Source organism: Ruditapes philippinarum, unplaced genomic scaffold (genome assembly GCF_026571515.1).
Source record: "Ruditapes philippinarum isolate M1 unplaced genomic scaffold, ASM2657151v2 ctg4072_1_1_1_1, whole genome shotgun sequence".
Classification (NCBI taxonomy): domain Eukaryota; kingdom Metazoa; phylum Mollusca; class Bivalvia; order Venerida; family Veneridae; genus Ruditapes; species Ruditapes philippinarum.
In genome coordinates, this window is record NW_026860750.1 from 19,369 (window position 1) to 38,489 (window position 19,121).

General features: G+C 33.0%; 1 protein-coding gene across 1 annotated transcript; it reads right to left on the reverse strand.

The window, feature by feature from the left end:
- Positions 1-6,272: 6,272 nt before the first annotated feature.
- On the reverse strand, positions 6,273-12,971 carry LOC132713263 (uncharacterized). The gene is made up of 8 exons (XM_060695775.1): positions 12,861-12,971; positions 10,811-10,930; positions 10,179-10,283; positions 9,483-9,546; positions 8,691-8,888; positions 7,983-8,261; positions 7,080-7,238; positions 6,273-6,356 (listed from the first exon to the last, which is right to left on the reverse strand). The coding sequence occupies exons 2-8, from the start codon at positions 10,922-10,924 to the stop codon at positions 6,325-6,327; spliced, it is 951 nt and encodes a 316-aa protein (XP_060551758.1). The 5' UTR covers positions 10,925-10,930; positions 12,861-12,971; the 3' UTR covers positions 6,273-6,324.
- Between the last annotated feature and the right edge of the window lie 6,150 nt (positions 12,972-19,121).

Genomic DNA, 19,121 nt, shown 5'->3' on the forward strand with positions numbered 1-19,121 from the left:
TTCAAATGGAGATGATATAATTTATACACAGAAAGCACCGTATATATCCCGTAACGCGGGAATGTGAAAGTAATACATGACCCATGCGGTGATAACTTTACTTCTATTTGATTTAATAAAAGACTAATAATATTTGTCATATGTTGCGGTTCGGACCGGAATATCCGTCCCGAGGGGACCCGCTCATTGGGCGGTAACGAGGCTTGCCGCCCCGAGGGACCGAACCGCAAACATATGTCAGATATTTTTTCTTGCAAATTCTGTCGCATTATTATTTTATGTTTAAAATGATTTACCTCAATATGATATATGTGCATGGAAATTAAAGTCATTTTATCCATAACTATTTTCTTACAATAGCGTATGAACTTACAAAATAGATAAATACAGAATCCCTAAAGAAAGCCCAACACGGCAAAATTGAAAATGTTGCAGGCTCGGTTTGATTGAACCTGTTCATGGACGGTACTGGAAAGTGCAAGTTACCGTCCACGCCCCCTAGCACCGGCTTAAGCAGAATTCAACATTGAAACATGAAATGGTAAAATTTGGAATTTAGAAACATCCGCAGATGTGTTCATACGGCGGTTATCATGGAACCTTCAATGTGACACAGTAGTGCCATTCCATGAAAAGCGGCGTATGGTCCCCAAGTAATAAAAAGCGTGTGCCCTAAACGAGAAAACAATGGGCGGAACTAAATAAAATGGAATTTTGTAAGGGGATCGGAGGTTATGAAGCCTGCATATCACAGGTAAGACGTCAAAAGACAAATTTAAAAAGCAGGCAACATATCCTAAGGGTGATTCAACATTATTCAAGTAGGAATATTGGAACCACCCAACTAGAAAATGCCGAAAAGTTGAAACTAAAAATACCACAAGCACAACAATAATGTCGTGCTGAACGATCTTCAAGGATCGAAAATATAACATCATTGATTAAATGTACGGGGAGACTTTTTACAGCCGCCACACGGCACAAATAACACGGATGTGATCATAAAATAGATAAATACAGAATCCCTAAAGAAAGCCCAACACGGCAAAATTGAAAATGTTGCAGGCTCGGTTTAATTGAACCTGTTCATGGACGGTACTGCCAAGTGCAAATTGCCGTCCACGCCCCTAGCACCGGCTTAAGCAGAATTCAACATTGAAACATGAAATGGTAAAATTTGGAATTTAGAAACATCCGCAGATGTGTTCATACGGCGGTTATCATGGAACCTTCAATGTGACACAGTAGTGCCATTCCATGAAAAGCGGCGTATGGTCCCCAAGTAATAAAAAGCGTGTGCCCTAAACGAGAAAACAATGGGCGGAACTAAATAAAATGGAATTTTGTAAGGGGATCGGAGGTTATGAAGCCTGCATATCACAGGTAAGACGTCAAAAGACAAATTTTAAAAAGCAGGCAACATATCCTAAGGGTGATTCAACATTATTCAAGTAGGAATATTGGAACCACCCAACTAGAAAATGCCGAAAAGTTGAAACTAAAAATACCACAAGCACAACAATAATGTCGTGCTGAACGATCTTCAAGGATCGAAAATATAACATCATTGATTAAATGTACGGGGAGACTTTTTACAGCCGCCACATGGCACAAATAACACGGATGTGATCATAAAATAGATAAATACAGAATCCCTAAAGAAAGCCCAACACGGCAACAACTTAAACAACAACGGCGAAATGACGTCATCCTTAGCACATATTTCCCTTCTAAATCGACGTTATTTTAACGCGGTTCATTCATAAAGTGCACTAAAATGACAAACTATAACGGTTATTTTATTGACTAATCTTGTTTGTTCTGTTGGTATATTGAAACAACACAATAAAGGACTCGAACTTAAATCTGCTTAAGCTAGAGGGGTGTGGTTGCTAGTTTGTATTCGACAGTACCGTCCAAGAACAGGCTCAACCAAACCGATCCTGCAACGTTTTCAATTTTGCCGTGTTGGGCTTTTTTTTAGGGATTCGTATTTTCTCTATTTTAATATACTGTCAAAATCAGGGGCGAAAAACCGTACAAATTTGCCACGTCATACTTGATCATAGATGGCAATACTTAAATTGTTGTGTCAGTAATTTAAAAAACAATGTATTTATTTTTGACTTAAAATAATGGTTTTATAATAATAATAAAATAATAAAAATGTATTATTAACCGCTTTGATGAAGCAATATCAAAATATGATAAACAAGATCAACAAGGAAATGCGGCGTTCAATGAACGCATCTACCACACGACAAGACTGGACATGGTCGGGGACACCAACATTGAACGTCGAACAATCCCTTGAGGATGAAAATATAACAACATTGATTGCATGCATGTACGGGGAGACTTTTTATCAATATCAAACCAGCAACCATTCCATTTCTAGAGTTTCGGGCTGTCGTAAAGTTTTCCGTTTTTTATTCTATTTCTTTGGTAAAATGGTAAATATGAACATTATAACATTTTCTGCGACATGGTATTCATTGTTAGCCTAAAGGATCGTTTTGTGATTGAAGTTTTCTTAATAAACCTTAATAAAGGCTCAATCAAACCGAGCCTGCAACATTTTCAATTTTGTCGTGTTGGGCTTTCTTTAGGGATTCTGTATTTATCTATTTTTTTCAAAAGAGAAGGGGATATTGTGTAGTTTAAGTGTTTTATTTATTTCGTCGAATGTAACCATGACCATTGTTAGAATTTCACTTGGCGGGGATTAATTTTATATACATTTTCGTGTCATTCAGGAACATATTGGGGCTAAGAGTGAGGTTTGGCGCGCCTAAAACCGGTTTAAACTCCCCAGTGGTTTAACTACCACTGACCGTTCCAAGGCGGTACCCCTCTGTGTTTCTCACGTGTTTTTCATGTCTGTATTGTTACTTGTTTTGGATGTTTACATGTTTTGTGATGTCTGCTGGTTGGATTGTCTTGACGGTAGGTATTTTCCCTCCCCCCTCTCCCATTTTAACCCCCCCCCATCACCTTTTCACCCTTACAGCCCTTATCCCTTTAATTCCCTTATGGGCCCGTTTTTGTTTATATTATTTCACATTACATGTCCCACTCCTTTCGCCCTTGTGTCCACTCCAGGTTTTTGTTTGGTGCCTTCTGGGTGCCCTACTTGGGTGTGTCTGGGGGCGGCGTCCTGTGAACGTTGCCTTTGCCTTGTTGATCTTTATTCTTGTTATTTTTTACTAAAACAAGTTGTTTGTTCAGTTCATAATCCTGGTGTCAAAATAGGCTCCGGTAAGTATCTTCCCCATTACCCCTAGTTTTTATTTCTTTGATTAACCCCCCCCCCCCCTCCTTCCCCTGTCCCCTTTGTGGGCTTATTATTCCCCCCCCCCCCTTCCCCTGTCCCCTTCCCCTTTGTGGGCTTATTATTCAATCATTCATTTGTTTTCTTTGAATTCCTAATCAGTTACAAATTATTTATCTTTTAATGATTAATCTGTCCGTACTCTGTCTTTGCCCTGTCCTGTTTTTGTTTGGGGTCCGCCTGGGCTCCTTGCCACTGGTTCTTGTTGCTGGGTCATATGGGGGTTGCGTTCATTGAACGCCGCCTTACCTTGTTGATCTTGTTTTTATATTATATTCCGTACAAAGGGTCTCTTAATGTTACATAGTCTATTTAAGGTATTTGGAAATCTTCTCAATAACTGAAAGGCTAAGATTTTTAGTGTGTGAAATTAAAAAGTAGGACCCTCGCCCATTTTAAACCCCCCATACTTTTTCACACTTACAACCCTTATCCCTTTAATTCCCTTATGGGCCCGTTTTAGTTGATATTATTTCACATTACATGTCCCCCTCCTTTCACCCTTATGTCCGCTCTAGGTTTATTTGAGTGTGTCGGGGGCCGCGTCCTGTGAACGTTGCCTTTGCCTTGTTGATCTTTATTCTTGTTTTTTTATTAAATAGATAAATACAGAATAAAACATGATGCCGCGATAAAAATAGACTTATATTGATGCCAGCACTATTAAGTGTTGAGAATTGAGTACCGCTCAAGCCGATGTTAGGGGGCGTGAGGGATGTTGCATTTATTCAGTATCCCTCATGTACAGACTCAAATCAAACCGAGTCTGCAATTCGTATGTAATTTTGTTGTGATTAATGCTTCCGAGGGATCACTTTGTTTCCAGAATTTTATATCCACTCCCGGTTTTGGTTTGGTGCTTTCTTGGTGCCCTGCTTTGGTGGCTTTGTGTGTCTGGGGCTGCATCCTGTGAACGTTGCCTTTGCCTTGTTGATCTTTGTTCTATTTTTTTTCCTCACTGGAGTCACTTTATTTTACAATTTTCTCTTATTGTAAAAATCTTTAAAATATCTAATTAACTATAAGGCATAGTCCTTAGCTATTTGGTGTATATCACTGAAAACTGGATCTCATCCGGGTTATTATCTCTCATGTACAGACTCAATCAAACCGAGTCTGCAATTCTCTTGTAATTTTGTTGTGATTAATGCTTCCGAGGGATCACTTTGTTTCCAGATTTTTATACTTCACAACAGCAGGTGTCAAGTGCTGTGTGGCAGCTGTCTTTAGTTGCCCCGTACTTCACTTCAGTGTTGTTATATTTTTTTCTGGTCCTTTGGGATCATTGATGCCAGCACTATTGAGTGTTGAGAATTGAGTACCGCTCAAGCCGGTGTTAGGGGGCGTGAGGGATGTTGCACGTATTCATTATCCCCCATGTACAGACTCAATCAAACCGAGTCTGCAATTCTCTTGTAATTTTGTTGTGATTAATGCTTCCGAGGGATCACTTTGTTACCAGATTTTTTTTCAAATCATAACCATGGAGTAAAACCTACTCTGCCCCTTAGATGTCCTGAATTTCCCAAGTCTCCTGTAGACAAATATTAAACATTCTTTTCCCCGCCAAACAACAATTCCTAGGATTTAAAATTTTGTTTTGTTTGACTGCGAGTTTGATTCTTCAAACATAGAAAAGAAAATAATTTCTTTCCAAGATATTTAGGCCTTATTGGTGTGTAGCATAGTCTATCGGGAGTCAGTTGATTTTATGAAGTCTCATATAGTAAACCCGTTTAAAGATTTTTCTTTTACACCAAAATAACTACGTAGATCTTACTGGATATTTATTTTGGGAATTGGCGAGTTGACATCTATTATGCCTCTTTAAATAATGACCCTGGATCACAATTTGCCTGAAGCAGGGACGGAATAAATATACGGCGCTTTTGCGTTTATTAAATTGGACATTGAACTCTCGGTATAAAACATTGATGTCAATACTGACAAAACTAACATGATGTTTTTGTTAACCATTTATGTTGTGAAGTACTGTTCACCTTTACAGCTTCAATTATTGGGAATACACAGTGCTTAGTAGAGGTATGAGCATTTTATTTGCTACGATTAACAAATTTCATTTTAATATCTGGAAACAGGGTAATTTCCCGGATGCAACAAAATTCTGGAAACAAAGTGATCCCTCGGAAGCATTAATCACAACAAAATAACATAAGAATTGCAGACTCGGTTTGATTGAGTCTGTACATGAGGGATAATGAATAAGTGCAACATCCCTCACGCCCCCTAGCACCGGCTTGAGCGGTACTCAATTCTCAACACTTTATAGTGCTGGCATCAATGATCCCGAAGGACCAGAAAATATAACAACACTGAAGTGAAGCACGGGGCAACTTTTTACGGCTGCCACACAGCACTTGACACCCGCTGTTGTGAAGTACAAAATTCTGTGAAGTACAAAAATCCATATTTTGTTTTTGCTATAGTTATTAGATGCTTGTGTTACCTTAAGTTTTCTATGCCTATCCTGTCTCGAATTTTACAATATTTAAGATACTGAATAATAATTCACAGAGTATATGTTTTATCCAAACTGACGTTGTTATTTTAGCGTCAAGTTACTCGAGTAAAAAAGTAAAAATTGACAGTAGAAAAGTTAAAATGATAAAGTCATAAATGAATATGCCCAATTGACATCGATCTTTTTCTTACACGTTTTTAACTTGTTGACATAACTTATTGCTTAAGATACCACTCATTCTGTCTTAAGCGATAATATCTTAAAGTAATTAAGACCCTTTTAATGGAAAAGAGAAATTTACAAATGGCAGGTTTGTCAAACATTGACTCTCATTGTATGTACACTAATAACTGTTTTATAATGAACAATTATTAAACGTTATCTTTATAAAGGATGCGACAGTTATGTTGTTCAAAATACAAATGTATTTCGTTCTTTTTATAAATAAAACGGAAGATATATGTCTTCATTTTGTAATTATTCCAAGCATTCAAACCGAAAACAACAAAATTCATCCAATTATATGAGCGCCGTTATGGACACCTGCAAGAAAAAATAATATTAAGAATTAGATATTTTGTATTTGTGCATTTTAATGATGTTTCTGAAAAGGAAAATGTAATCTTGTAATTATTATTGAATACTAAGATAAGGCTAACATTTAAAAAGTTATTTTTTTTTTGCTTAATCCGGTGTTTGGGGGTGTTTGCAGTAGCTTGAAAGAAGCCTATGGACAGGCTCTTTTAATCTCTGACTGCAACAATTTCGGTTCTTCTGTTTTGGGGCGTTCTTTAGAAATTAAATCAATGATAACATGACCGTATGTTACATATAGTTACGTTAAATACAAAATCATACATGTGATCTTTTCAATTATATAACATGTTTTCATGGTTTTGTTTCAACATCGTGGCATGAAGCTGTTATATTCAAAGAAAATATGTATTGTTATTTCAACTGTCTTTTACATTAATCCCGAAACTTAGGTCGCCGACTTTAAATAACTTGGCATTCACCACAACGGGTTGAAACCCATCAGGTTCTTCAGATCCGTTCATGTAAAGTGGCTATCCATTTAGCCTATTACTTATCGGTGGCTCTAAGGTGCCCGCTCCCGCCTTTAATAATGCATAAAGGAGCATCGTATGTTTTCCTCCCCAAGTAAGGCTTAAACTTTGCCATATGATCTTAACATTGTCATTGTTACTAAAATACCAACAAGGCAAACAAACAAACAAACAAACAATTTTAATATTAAATACTCACCGTACTCACAAATGTAGTCATGGTGGTGTGTTGCTGCATGCGATTCACATGAAACATCGTCCCAGTATCCAGCGGAGGACATTACAACACAGTCCTCATGATTGTGGTCCGAACTCTTCCTATGATGAGGCCTCCAGTTTGTGTATGTATCTTTCTCACCTTTTGTTACATATAAAGTTTCCATATTTTATATTTTAGTTGCTTACTCACTTTTTGATATAAAACATATAAAACAGTCTATCACTCCGTTCAATATAGTTGCAAATAAAAGTTTGCACTTTGTTACAGGGGAAGTTTGAAGACATATTTATGCAAAACATTGATATAATGCTTTGGATACTTGATTTTACAGAAAAAACAAAATTCAAACCAAACTCAACATGACGTTACGGCATTGATCCATATATTAAATGCGCAAAACAAATACCGATTGTTTTATACATTTCTAAAAATTTTGAGAAAGAATGTGTTACGTTTCGCTGACAAATGCATACAGAATTTCCAAGCAACGAAGTTCACGCCTTCTCTTGCAAACAAGTATATCTTTTTAGTACATATTGCATTTGGTACATATTATGGCAAATTCACAAATTCAGATTAAAAGTGAAATATTCTACAGTTCAGACGACAATCACGAATAGCTATAACATGTAATAAGAAAATATGAAGTCACTTGTTTCATGATATTTCTGTGATGACCTTTGTGTCTACTACTTTTAACTAGGGCTTAATCTCGTGATGTTACCTGTTCCATTGACTTTGTAATAGCATTATTTCACTTATCGTTTGTATATACGCTTTAACATTTATGTGATTTAGAACAATAAGTTACTTAACTAATGAAAGACATATCATTGTTTCAAAAGTGTATGTTGCATATTATAAAAATATTTTGTGTCGGACCTGTTACCCATTGGAACTGTTCCTCGTTAGCCTTATCATTTAGACCAATCCAAACTCTGTGATGATGGGTGTGACTGAGAAGTTGTTGTAAGTACGTGTTCTCTTTGTTATTATGAATAGTGACCAGATGTCCGCCGCGCTCCTTGCACAGCGTTTGTGCACGATTCCAACTAACCATATCTGTACATATCTCATAGCAAGCATGACCGTGTTGAGTTAATACGTATCCGTTTTTGTGAGCCCCTTGTATTACGTACTGTGGACACAATTTTGTGTTGCCTGTGTACATGTGAATATATTTTCATATCTTGAGCGTTTCGTTGACCACATTTTAAAAGAATGAGAAAGATTCTTAAAATATGATAAACAAGATCAACAAGGAAAGGCGGTGTTCAATTTACGCAACCCCTACACGACCCAGCAACAAGAACCACTGATAAGAGGCCCAGGAGGACCTCCTCCCCCAAACAAGTTTATGCCTATGTTATGTTCTTAAATGCATTGCTGAAAATGTTAAGTTCCGCAATTGCTTAACAGTGTTAAAATATGACATAGCAGCTTAAAACGAATGATAGAAAAGATACGATGAGAGATCTAATGCCAAATATTAAGGTTTAAATACCATTCTAAATAAGACAGTGGTTTGTACCCAGTTATTAATATGTAAGAAAATTGCAAAAAAAATATATAATTAACAAGCTGCTTTACCTCGTAGTGCATTTGACAGTGTAATGGTACCATGCACGTGGGTATTGTTTCCAGTATTGGTATTTGTGTTGGTGTTGACAATGTTGGTGATGTTAGTTATATATGTTATATTTGTAATGACAGTATTGTTGACAACCTGTACAGGCATTACATGTACCGGTGTATCAGTAAGTGGAAAGTCAGTGGGCCCTACAGAACCTTCAAAAAAGAATATTTTTTTTTAATCGTAGATTTCATTTTAGTATTTGTCTTATATGTCAATTAATATATACCTTTCACCTAGTGTTCTGCTGACAGCTCAAATTAGTGTTGTGTTTGATAAGAAAGTCCCAACTTTTAATCTTAAACATAAATGATTACAAAATTGTAAATAAATTAGGTTAAGGTCACAGTCTGTTATATAATTTTTACTAATGAAAACATTTCATAAGTATCGAAATAACTTGTTTCTTCATTATTATGCGCGATGTTGAGAGAATTTAATTTGAGCCGCGTCAAGACAAAACCAACATAGTGCGTTTGCGACCAGCATACGTCCAGACCAGCCTGCGAATCCGCGCAGTCTGATCAGGATCCATACTGTTCGCTTACCAACTCTATTACAAGTAGAGAAACTGATAGCGAACAGCATGGATCCTGATCAGACTGCGTGGATGCGCAGGCTGGTCTAGATCCATGCTGGTTGCAAACGCAGTACCTTGGTTTTGTCGTGGCGCGGCTCATTTGAAAAGATTTGATTAATATTGAGGTCCTTTATAATGACGGAGGAGCGAAACAAGTTCTAGAAAATACCTTCATTTTGTCCTTTCGTGCAAAGATCAATCACAATGCCGCTTTGTTTTGTGACATAGCCTACCTGGAAGGACAAAGGGAATAACTTTGTCGGATAAGAAAATTCAAATTTTCAACTTCCCAAATACAAGAAACTGTTTACATCTTTTACATGTTATCAAAACAGAAGAATAAATACATGTTCAAACAAAGAGAGTTATCATTGAGACAAACATTTTATAAACGCCAAACTGAGATCTGTACAAAACAAAGAGATATTTATTATTGCCCTTATGTTAATATACAAACGAAGCAAGTTAAAAAAATTAAATCACACATGTGTGTAATTTTTATCACACTTAAGTGAAATTATATATATATTATGTATATAATTATGCTTCTAAAACAATTTTCAAACATCGAAGAAAATGTAAAATATGTACTGCAAATATTTGTCTACATTAAATGTAATCATTAAAATATATGCATTCATTTCTTATTGAAAGATTTGACTTAGACTTTATAGAAAATATGTTTTTTATTACCTCCCTTTATTTACATGAATTGTAAATTCGGTAATGTCTTTTCAAATAATGCTTTTTGGAACTTACAATATTGATAAATCTTCATTTGAGCATTATATTTATGATATAAAACCATAAAAAATGAGTCACATGATCTTTAAACCAAGGCAATAAATATCATTTTCACAAATACCTGTCCATTGAATTGTATCCCGAACCAATATTGATCGACGTTACTCTGGTTAGCGTAAGGTTTGCAATCGTTTGGTTTTAACTCTCCAATTTGTTGCTCGTGATCCTAAAATACATTGTTTTTTAGTCCCAGCAATATGTCATTAAGATGCGTGTATTTCTCTGGCGTAGCATTTGGATGATATAAAATTATTTACATTGTCAATTGTATGAATATGAGCTTACAAATCTTTACTTACGTATACTTTTGTTTTACCCATATATCTTATCAATATGACGATTTTCCCGTTTCTTAAGTTCACCTTTATTTTTTAGGAATTTATGTCACATCCTAATATTAATAATGATATTGATAGAAGTTAGGGCATAAACTTAGTTTGATTGCAAAAGGTTTTAAAATTGATTACAACTCCATTAAAACAGATTATAATTGTCATGTTACTCCGCTTGCGAACACCGAAACAAAGTTCGAGTGCTTTCATTATAATGAGCGTCGTTTTGATAATATAAGTGTAAATAATTTCATTTTTTGATTAGTATATTTCTTAACAAATCTCAACAAATATAAAGATAAGAATAAAGGTAAGAGAAACATAATATAAATATTATAGTATATATAGTTTTTGTACAAACTTGGTCAAAGACAGGAGAATTTCCCGCAGCTTTGTTACAGATGCACACACCACTGACAGTCGCTGACAATGCCGACACCGAGAATATCAATAGTAACACAAGAGGAGTTTCCATTGTGACCTATAATGTAGTAAAAACGAGAAAAAAACGTTTATAATTTATAATGACATGCTTTGCTTGATTACGGATAACAAAAATTCGGATTGTATTTGCTAATTAAGTAGATATCACCGTATGAGAATATAATACCTTTCTTCTACTCGTAAATGCATGTAGTATCATCTCTTTGAAATTAAAATAAATGTTATGAATGTATAAATTTTAATTGAATTAAAGAATGATTAGATTTAAAATAAGGTGAGAGTGAATTTTATAGATAGATAGATAAACTTTATTCATACAAAGGCAATATGCCCATCAGTACACAGTAATAATACAATCAGCAGTTACATATTAACATCAATGGCATGATATAGCATGGTATACATAAAATAGTTCTATTAAAAAGTCAATACTTATTCATTATAACATATCTAGTCTATTATATATGTGATACATATAAAATGTATATGATAACATCAATGACTTGATATAAGCATCATATATATGAAATAGTGAGAGGACAAGGTTATCGTTGATACAATGCACTGTCTCTTTTATCAAAACTTTTGTAAACAAATATTGCTAAATTTTTAACAATCCAAATATTTTCAGATTCAAATAGTTCTCTAAATTTAATTACATTAGGTCTCTTCCAAAAATATTTTTTCATATGCATTTGTCTAATATCTTGGTACAGGGGACATTCAAATAAAAAATGAAACTCATCCTCTAGAGTATTACAAAGTCTACATTTTCTTTCGTCAAATGATATTTTTTGTGGCCTATGCCATCTACCCGCTTCTACCTCTAAATAATGGGATGACACTCTCAGTCTTGTTAATGCTTTTCTATATTTAGTAATTTTAACAATGTCTAAATATGGCTGATATCTAAAACATGAAAAAAGTTTATATGTCCTTGCTCTTGTCGAATTTTCCAATTGAGCGTTCCATAGTTGTAAACAATTATCATACATTCTTTGCTTAAATACATCTATAAAAATATTTTTGTTTCCAACTCCTTGGAATAGCCACACATGATTAAAACCTAATGAGTCTAGTAAAAGTTTAATATTATAGGCCCATGAAATCTTATTAGGATACATTTCTAAGTCTCTTAACATCATATCGTATACATGTCTTATATATTTTGTGCATTCGCATTCTAATATTTTAAACCAGAATCTTACTATACATATTAGCCTATTAGAAAGTAAACTTGTTCGACCTAATTCTCCATAGACAAAATTATTCTGGGTTTGGGCACGTACTCCTAAAAGTTGTTTACAATATTGTAAATGTATTCTTTCTATAACATTTGTTTCTTTGAATCCCCATATTTCACATCCATAGTTTAAAATAGGAACAACTAACTTATCAAATAGTTCTAAGGAGTGCTTAACATCAATATTAGTGAATTTAACTAAATAAGACTTGAGTTTGTATATTGCCTTCAACGCCTGGCCTGCTAATGCCTCGTGCGTTGCGCTAAAAGAACCACCTGTGGTAAATGTAATACCTAAATAAGAAATTTTTTTAACAATGTCTACAGTGTGACCATTATATGTGAAGTTCATATTTCTTCTGTTTGTGCCGCCTTTTCTAAATACAATTACCTTTGTTTTTTCAACATTAACTGTTAGTTTCCATTTCATACAATAGTCAAATAACAGATCTAAACCTTTTTGTAAACTAGTTTCGGTTTCAGCAAAAATCACAATATCATCAGCATACAGCAAAAGGAAAAGTTTGAACATATCTAAGTTTACACCATCAAATCCATGTAATATGAAATGCTCCTCAATGTCGTTTAAGTACATTGAGAATAAAAAAGGCGAAATACATTCTCCTTGACGAACGCCCAACATGCATGAAAAATCAGTGCGAAAAATAAGTCGAATTATCGTGATAATTACCTACTGTGTAATATTGTTTATATAAATATTTACCTTTGTCCAAACTATCACTTTTCACTGCATATGAAAAAGTGAATGAATGGTTTAACGTTGACATTATATAAGATTAAAGGATTGTCTACAACAACAACTACGTTCATTCAATGTACTTACGTGCATAATGTGGGTCTTTGATCTTGATTAAGTACGAAATTAAAGTCATTCTTATCGGAACACTAGGACATCGCAATTACGTCAGACATAATATTTGAACAGAACACCATAAGTCATCAATTTTAATTTATTTCACTGAGCACTTTGCGTGCCATCAATACTTACAGTCAATATGTTTTTGCGAGCCAAAATGATGCATTTTTTTATTATTCAATATTTTTATCATTATTAATATTTTTATTATTATTATTATTATTATCATCATCATCATTATCATTATCATTATTACTATTATTTTTATTATTATTATTATTATTATTAATTTATCATTGTAATTGTTATTATAGTTGCTTTTGTTTTTGTTGTTGTTGTTGCTGCTGCTGTTGTTGTTATGATCATTATTGAGATCACCAATATTAAATATCTGCTTAACATTTCACTTTTAAGTTTTTATATGTGTATACTTGATGACATGAATACACTTGAACATATTATGTGTTTTCTCATATTCTTGTGTTTAACACAGAGAATCTTTGTGATGTTATTTTATACTTATCCTTTTTCTCTTAAAGACGTGTGGCATAACTTTCAGACAAATGACAATTATTATATTTTAATTTTATTTTCTTTCTTGATGATAAAAGTCCTGAAAAATTGTTACAGATATCCAGACATGCTTTCTTATAATAGGGATTACATCCGTCTAATATAAACTTAAATCATCTTATAAGTGAAATTAATTATCAATGACTCTGGGGTGATAAAATGGAGAGAGTTTTTAATCGACATATTGACGATAATAGCTAGAATAAGACTGTCGAACTTTGGAAGTAATTGAGACCTATGTGGAGAAAAGTCGACATTTAATTATAGTTTTATACCTCCATGAATAATAATGTGAATTAGACTTGATGAGCCGCTTATTTGTTACAATGGTGTCTAAGACTATATCTAGAATGTATTTCTCGACTGTATTCTAGTCTTAAATGTTGACTTTATATTAAGTGTTAATTTTATGAATATATGGGAGAAATAAAACCTTTTTATTACTGTATAAATCCTAAAGCTTTGAGAATAACATGTAAAGATATTGGTGCTTTGAATTGGGAATAGATTTTGATTATATGCAGTTACATTGTATTTTAATCATGGTATAGTTTTTTATTATCATTGTGCAAAGACAACTCGTGAACCTCGTGCATAAAACAGTCAAGACAAAATCATTCATGTTATCAGGGAATAATCATGTGCTCGTAATGGGATCATAACTTTGAAATTGATTGTTATCCTGTCTTGAAGGGACTAGTAATTTTTCGAGATATAAACAATATATACAATGTGCTATACTGAGCGTGGAAAATGAACGCTACAAATCTGTCATCTAATATTGTTGCTGTCGACAGAACGTATGACGTCACGGATGACGAGTGTTACAATTCTCAGGTGAGATCGTTGTTCAATATCTAATTCTTATGTTACACAAATCTGAAGATTATATTAATATGTCTAAATGTTTTTGAGCTGCATGAATCTATTTGACTTATTGATATTTCATATTCATTGACAACAAGAAAACTTACACCTTATTGAATTCAACTTCTGCTAATCTATTCTGCTAAAATAAAATAAAATGTATTGCAACAGAACTTGAGATAAAATCATTTCTACATGGCCAGGTGTAAAATATTAATTTACTTCCAATCACTTCCATCGTCAATAGCAATAATGTACAACATACTATTGAAAAAAAGTATTTTTATTGAAAGTGTTTTGAATTTCTGTTTTTGTAACTGTTGGTGCATATCAATTGTAACATAAACTAATACAAACCGTGGTTATAAATAGTAACTAACTTATAAAATGAAAGATAGACACCAAGTCATGTCGACAGAATTAGGAGTTTATAAATTATCAAATAAACTAAATTATATTCGCTATTTACTTTCTTTTTGTCTTAACCATAAAAGAAGCCCATGGAAACAAATGCCAGATTAGTTTATATCTCTTGTATGCACTCTCCGGCACTTCGGTCGAATATTTTACCATCGTTCGATAGTGTATTCAATAAGCTACTAAGGGAGCGTACTTTGTATCTAGACTGGCCTTATTGTCTTAGGTAACAACACACCATTACACGAATTCAAAAAAAGAAAAAGTGGAGAAATCGTTATCAAAACAATTTCTTGTGGGCAATAGTGCTTTATAGATAAGATACAAAAATGGAAAAAAGGAGCAGTAGGTTTTTAGGTATGAGCGACCTAAATTGTCCTATTAAATTTATTTATAGGTTAAAACAAGAAAATTAAAGAAGAAAAGACTGCCTGCAGGAATGAATATTTTACAGAAGTAAACATGTATTTTTTTATTAATGGCACATCAAGGCTAAAAATAAACAAAACGAAAAAAACCAAAAACGCCCTTTTTAACGTGTTTTGTAATGTTTTAATAATGAATTCAGAGCACAAGGGATGCTTAATAGCGCTGAATGTGAAATCATTTCTAATAAATATAGCAATGGTAAAATGGTATTTTAACTTCTTACAAAATACCAGATCACACTAACTGAACAGATTGCCAAAGAAACAAAAATGTATCATAGTTACCTTTTGAAATTGTAACTGGACACAAAAAGTTCAGTAAAAAGCTTTTTAAGACTTAATGGGCCTTCAATTTTTCTCGCTTTTTTGGAAACGCAATATGAAGCATGATATAATATCCATTTTCAGATGGTCTCTTCCTATACATTTTAACTAAGTTATAAATCAGAAGGAACATAACAATCGTTAATTACGGTAAAACAACTATTTTTTCCTTAAATTGTTCGTTTGTTCTTATTTTTTAAAGATTGTTTTTTATTCCGTTTTTTATTGCATGGAAGATTTAATGATTTATTCCATTGTGTAACCGGAACAGATGAGCTGTTCATACATGTATCTGCATAATTGAGTATTGCGTATAAATGCGGTAGTACAAAGTGTTAACATATAAGCCAAATGCATGTTGTACCAAAACTACCACGTACTATTTGGTTACAAATATACAGTCTTCATTTAAAATATATAGACTTTATTGTTCTAATATAAAATATCGGTCAAACAAGCATGCTTCTAACGAAAATAAAAGTATGTTTCATTTTTTGAACTTTTGATTAATTGACCATTTCAGCTGTATTCAGCGCAGCATAATGCAATGAATAGAACCTAAAGACATTAGTGCACTAACCTGATTAACATTGTGCTAGGATTGCCTTAAATATGCACATTTGTTTTTCATGTTAAAATGTGTGACTTACCTGTAGTACTTACTATTATTAAAAAGTGGTACAAAAATAAATAGATTGAGACCCTTGTTGCAAACAGCCACCAGCATACATGACCATTTGTAAGGTAACCAGTAGGGCGCCGAACAGAAAGTGGACCACAAGGGGCGGAGCGAGAGTTCTTTTATTGATAAGTAAATGAATCTTGTGTTTAAAATATTTAAGCCTGATTCTTAAATAGTTTTTTTTTTCTTTGAGACTCTAAATTTTCTTAAATTTTACATATTTTGTTATAATTTATTAATCAAAGAAGAAATGTGTATATTTGTGTTTTATTTATTTTATGTTAACTGTATGTCTTGGCCTTATTCTGCATTTGTGAATGATGAAATGATAAATGAATTAAGACAGCCTTTAAAATTGGACAATTTTATATATTCACTAGCAATGATCTTGTCATAATGAAGTTGGACATTGATATAATAAATATTTTAAAAACATAACAAGAATTAACTGAAACAAACACTACAAAATAATATTTTATGATGTGTCGTGGTAAACACTTCACACATGACACAAATATGTGAATTGACCTTGTTCATATCATTTTGACATCGCGGATTTCTCTAAAGATTCGTGACCTACAGGAAGGCGATCAGATAAATAAACAGAAGATACGTTCATATAAACATTCAAGCAATATTAAGTGTTGTCAGAATTTATTTGTAAGGCGTTCATAATTATGATGTAAAACAATTGTGCTGGTATGATAAAAGTGAACATTACATTATGTTAGCATTTAATTAGCATCTTAAAATTATTCTAATTAATTAATTCGTGTATGTGCTATATTTCATTGCATATATTCAAACACTATTTAAAAACAGTGAGACATAAATTGCGATTGTTATATTATTAATAGTATTCTCATGTTATTATTACCATAGTTCAATTGATTTTGAGAGCTGATTGGGAAATATTTAACAGACAAACTTATCGTTACTAAATGAGTGTTTGCGGTTACAGAAAAAATGGTAAAGTTTATCATTTTAACGTAAAATTACCTCTGCAATGACCACATGGACTCTCGGCGAAGCAACATAAATCAATTATTTTTTCACCGAGATGCATGAATTTTCTACAAGAACAAAGCGTACTATTTGACCTTGAGCTCGCTCTACGTCATTTTCAAAGCTGATATCACACAATTGCAGCAAGAAATACCTGATTTGATTTCAAATTACAACTATTTCTTCCTTCCTTTTCAAAGTGCCAAATTTATAATTCTGAAATTCTATCAACAGATTTTGTTGCTTATGTAAAGTTATAGAAATGTAATGTACGCCTTTTTTCGAAGAAAAATACTATAAAATGTTTACACATAAAAGCGTAGCAAACCGTCGGGTTGATAGCATTGTTTAAAAAATCGTAAAAAGAATTATAAAAATATTTTGAAATAAAATTACATTATAGTACGCTCAGTGTTGAGTCGACTACTCTTTTTTTCTTTTTTTTTTTAAGAAAATCCCCCTCACTAGTTCAAAGTTTCCGTCATTTTCGCGCTACTCTGTAAACGGCTTTAATATGCAACTTGAATCATGGTTTCTTTTCTTTATACTTTTATATTTCAGGTAATAATATAAGAATAAGAAAATGTTTTAGAATACTAAGTAAGAATCTTATTGCTATTATGGTAAGAAAATTGTAATGACAATAAAACAGTTAAGAGAAGGTTACTAAGTTAAAAGAGATATGTAGGTACAAGGAGTTTGTACGTCCATTGAATTATAGATTTTAAATCTTCTGTCGAACGTTTCACTCAGTCAACTCCAGATACCATTATTACTTCAATCATTAACTCAGTTCCATTAGTTAGTTTAATAAAAAGCACATGTCAATACAAAAGAGCAAAGTTATGACGTCACATTCGCCTATGTTTTTCAATTCCGTTTATTTTTGGACTAGATGTGACGTTTTGTATACATTACCTTTTGTTTTAAAGGGATTACACAAGACGCTGTTTGGTTTAGCTGCATTGATAATTATACTCGTTTTAAATGTTCTTGTACTGTCATCCATAATGAGTATTATCGAAATCATTCTCTTTGATATTTTTGAAATTCATGTACGAGTATAATTATGTTAAAACAAAATGAGCGGTGGCTCTTACAAGTCAATTGTTAGCATAGATATTTAAAACCATTTTTGTATATGATTATATGATTTTAAGAAAATATAGCTAGCTCATCTGTAATAAACGTTCATCACTGATCCTTTACAAGGGCATTATTTCTATGCATACTAGAACAGTATTTTACCGATGATCAAATGCATTTCAGTATACGTTTACTTCATCTGCACGACACATGTAAATGTAAACATATACCGTTATCCTTTAGTTTGTATGTAAATAAATCACAGTGACGGTTTTTGATCTCGAAGTTATATAAAATATTCGCTATAATAAATCGGCACGTGTTGGCCATAAAACAAATGATGTTCCACTCTGTAAACAATGATTTGTTAATGGTCTTTTGATGAGCTTAATGTGCACACGAGTGTTTACATTTCTGCCTACACACTGAAACAAATAGTTTTTTCTAGACACTTAATCATCACTGCTAAAATTACCAAAACAGAAACAACTACTTGTCAAACTTAGAGAGAAAAAAACAGTTAATTTAAGATTGAGCTTCTGGAGATGTCAGAGATTAATTTTAACATTTGTGGAATATGTGTAAGAAATAAAATAGAAATGTTGTGAAATGTTACCGTTGGTTTGAAGAAAAACGCTTCATTTCCATCGTCTTTTGACAAGTTTTATAAAAATGATAATAATATTATCAAGTAACAGGCATTTGAACAAATTGTATTTTTTTTTT

Bases quoted from the DNA above. Each gene is read 5' to 3' on its own strand.
- LOC132713263 (XM_060695775.1), bottom strand. From the start codon at position 10,924: ATGGAAACTCCTCTTGTGTTACTATTGATATTCTCGGTGTCGGCATTG. The intron at 8,889-9,482 runs GTATTTTCTAGA...TCTTTTTTGAAG, and splicing joins CACGAAAGGACAAAATGAAG to GTTCTGTAGGGCCCACTGAC. The intron at 8,262-8,690 runs GTAAAGCAGCTT...ACATGTACACAG, and splicing joins ACTGTCAAATGCACTACGAG to GCAACACAAAATTGTGTCCA.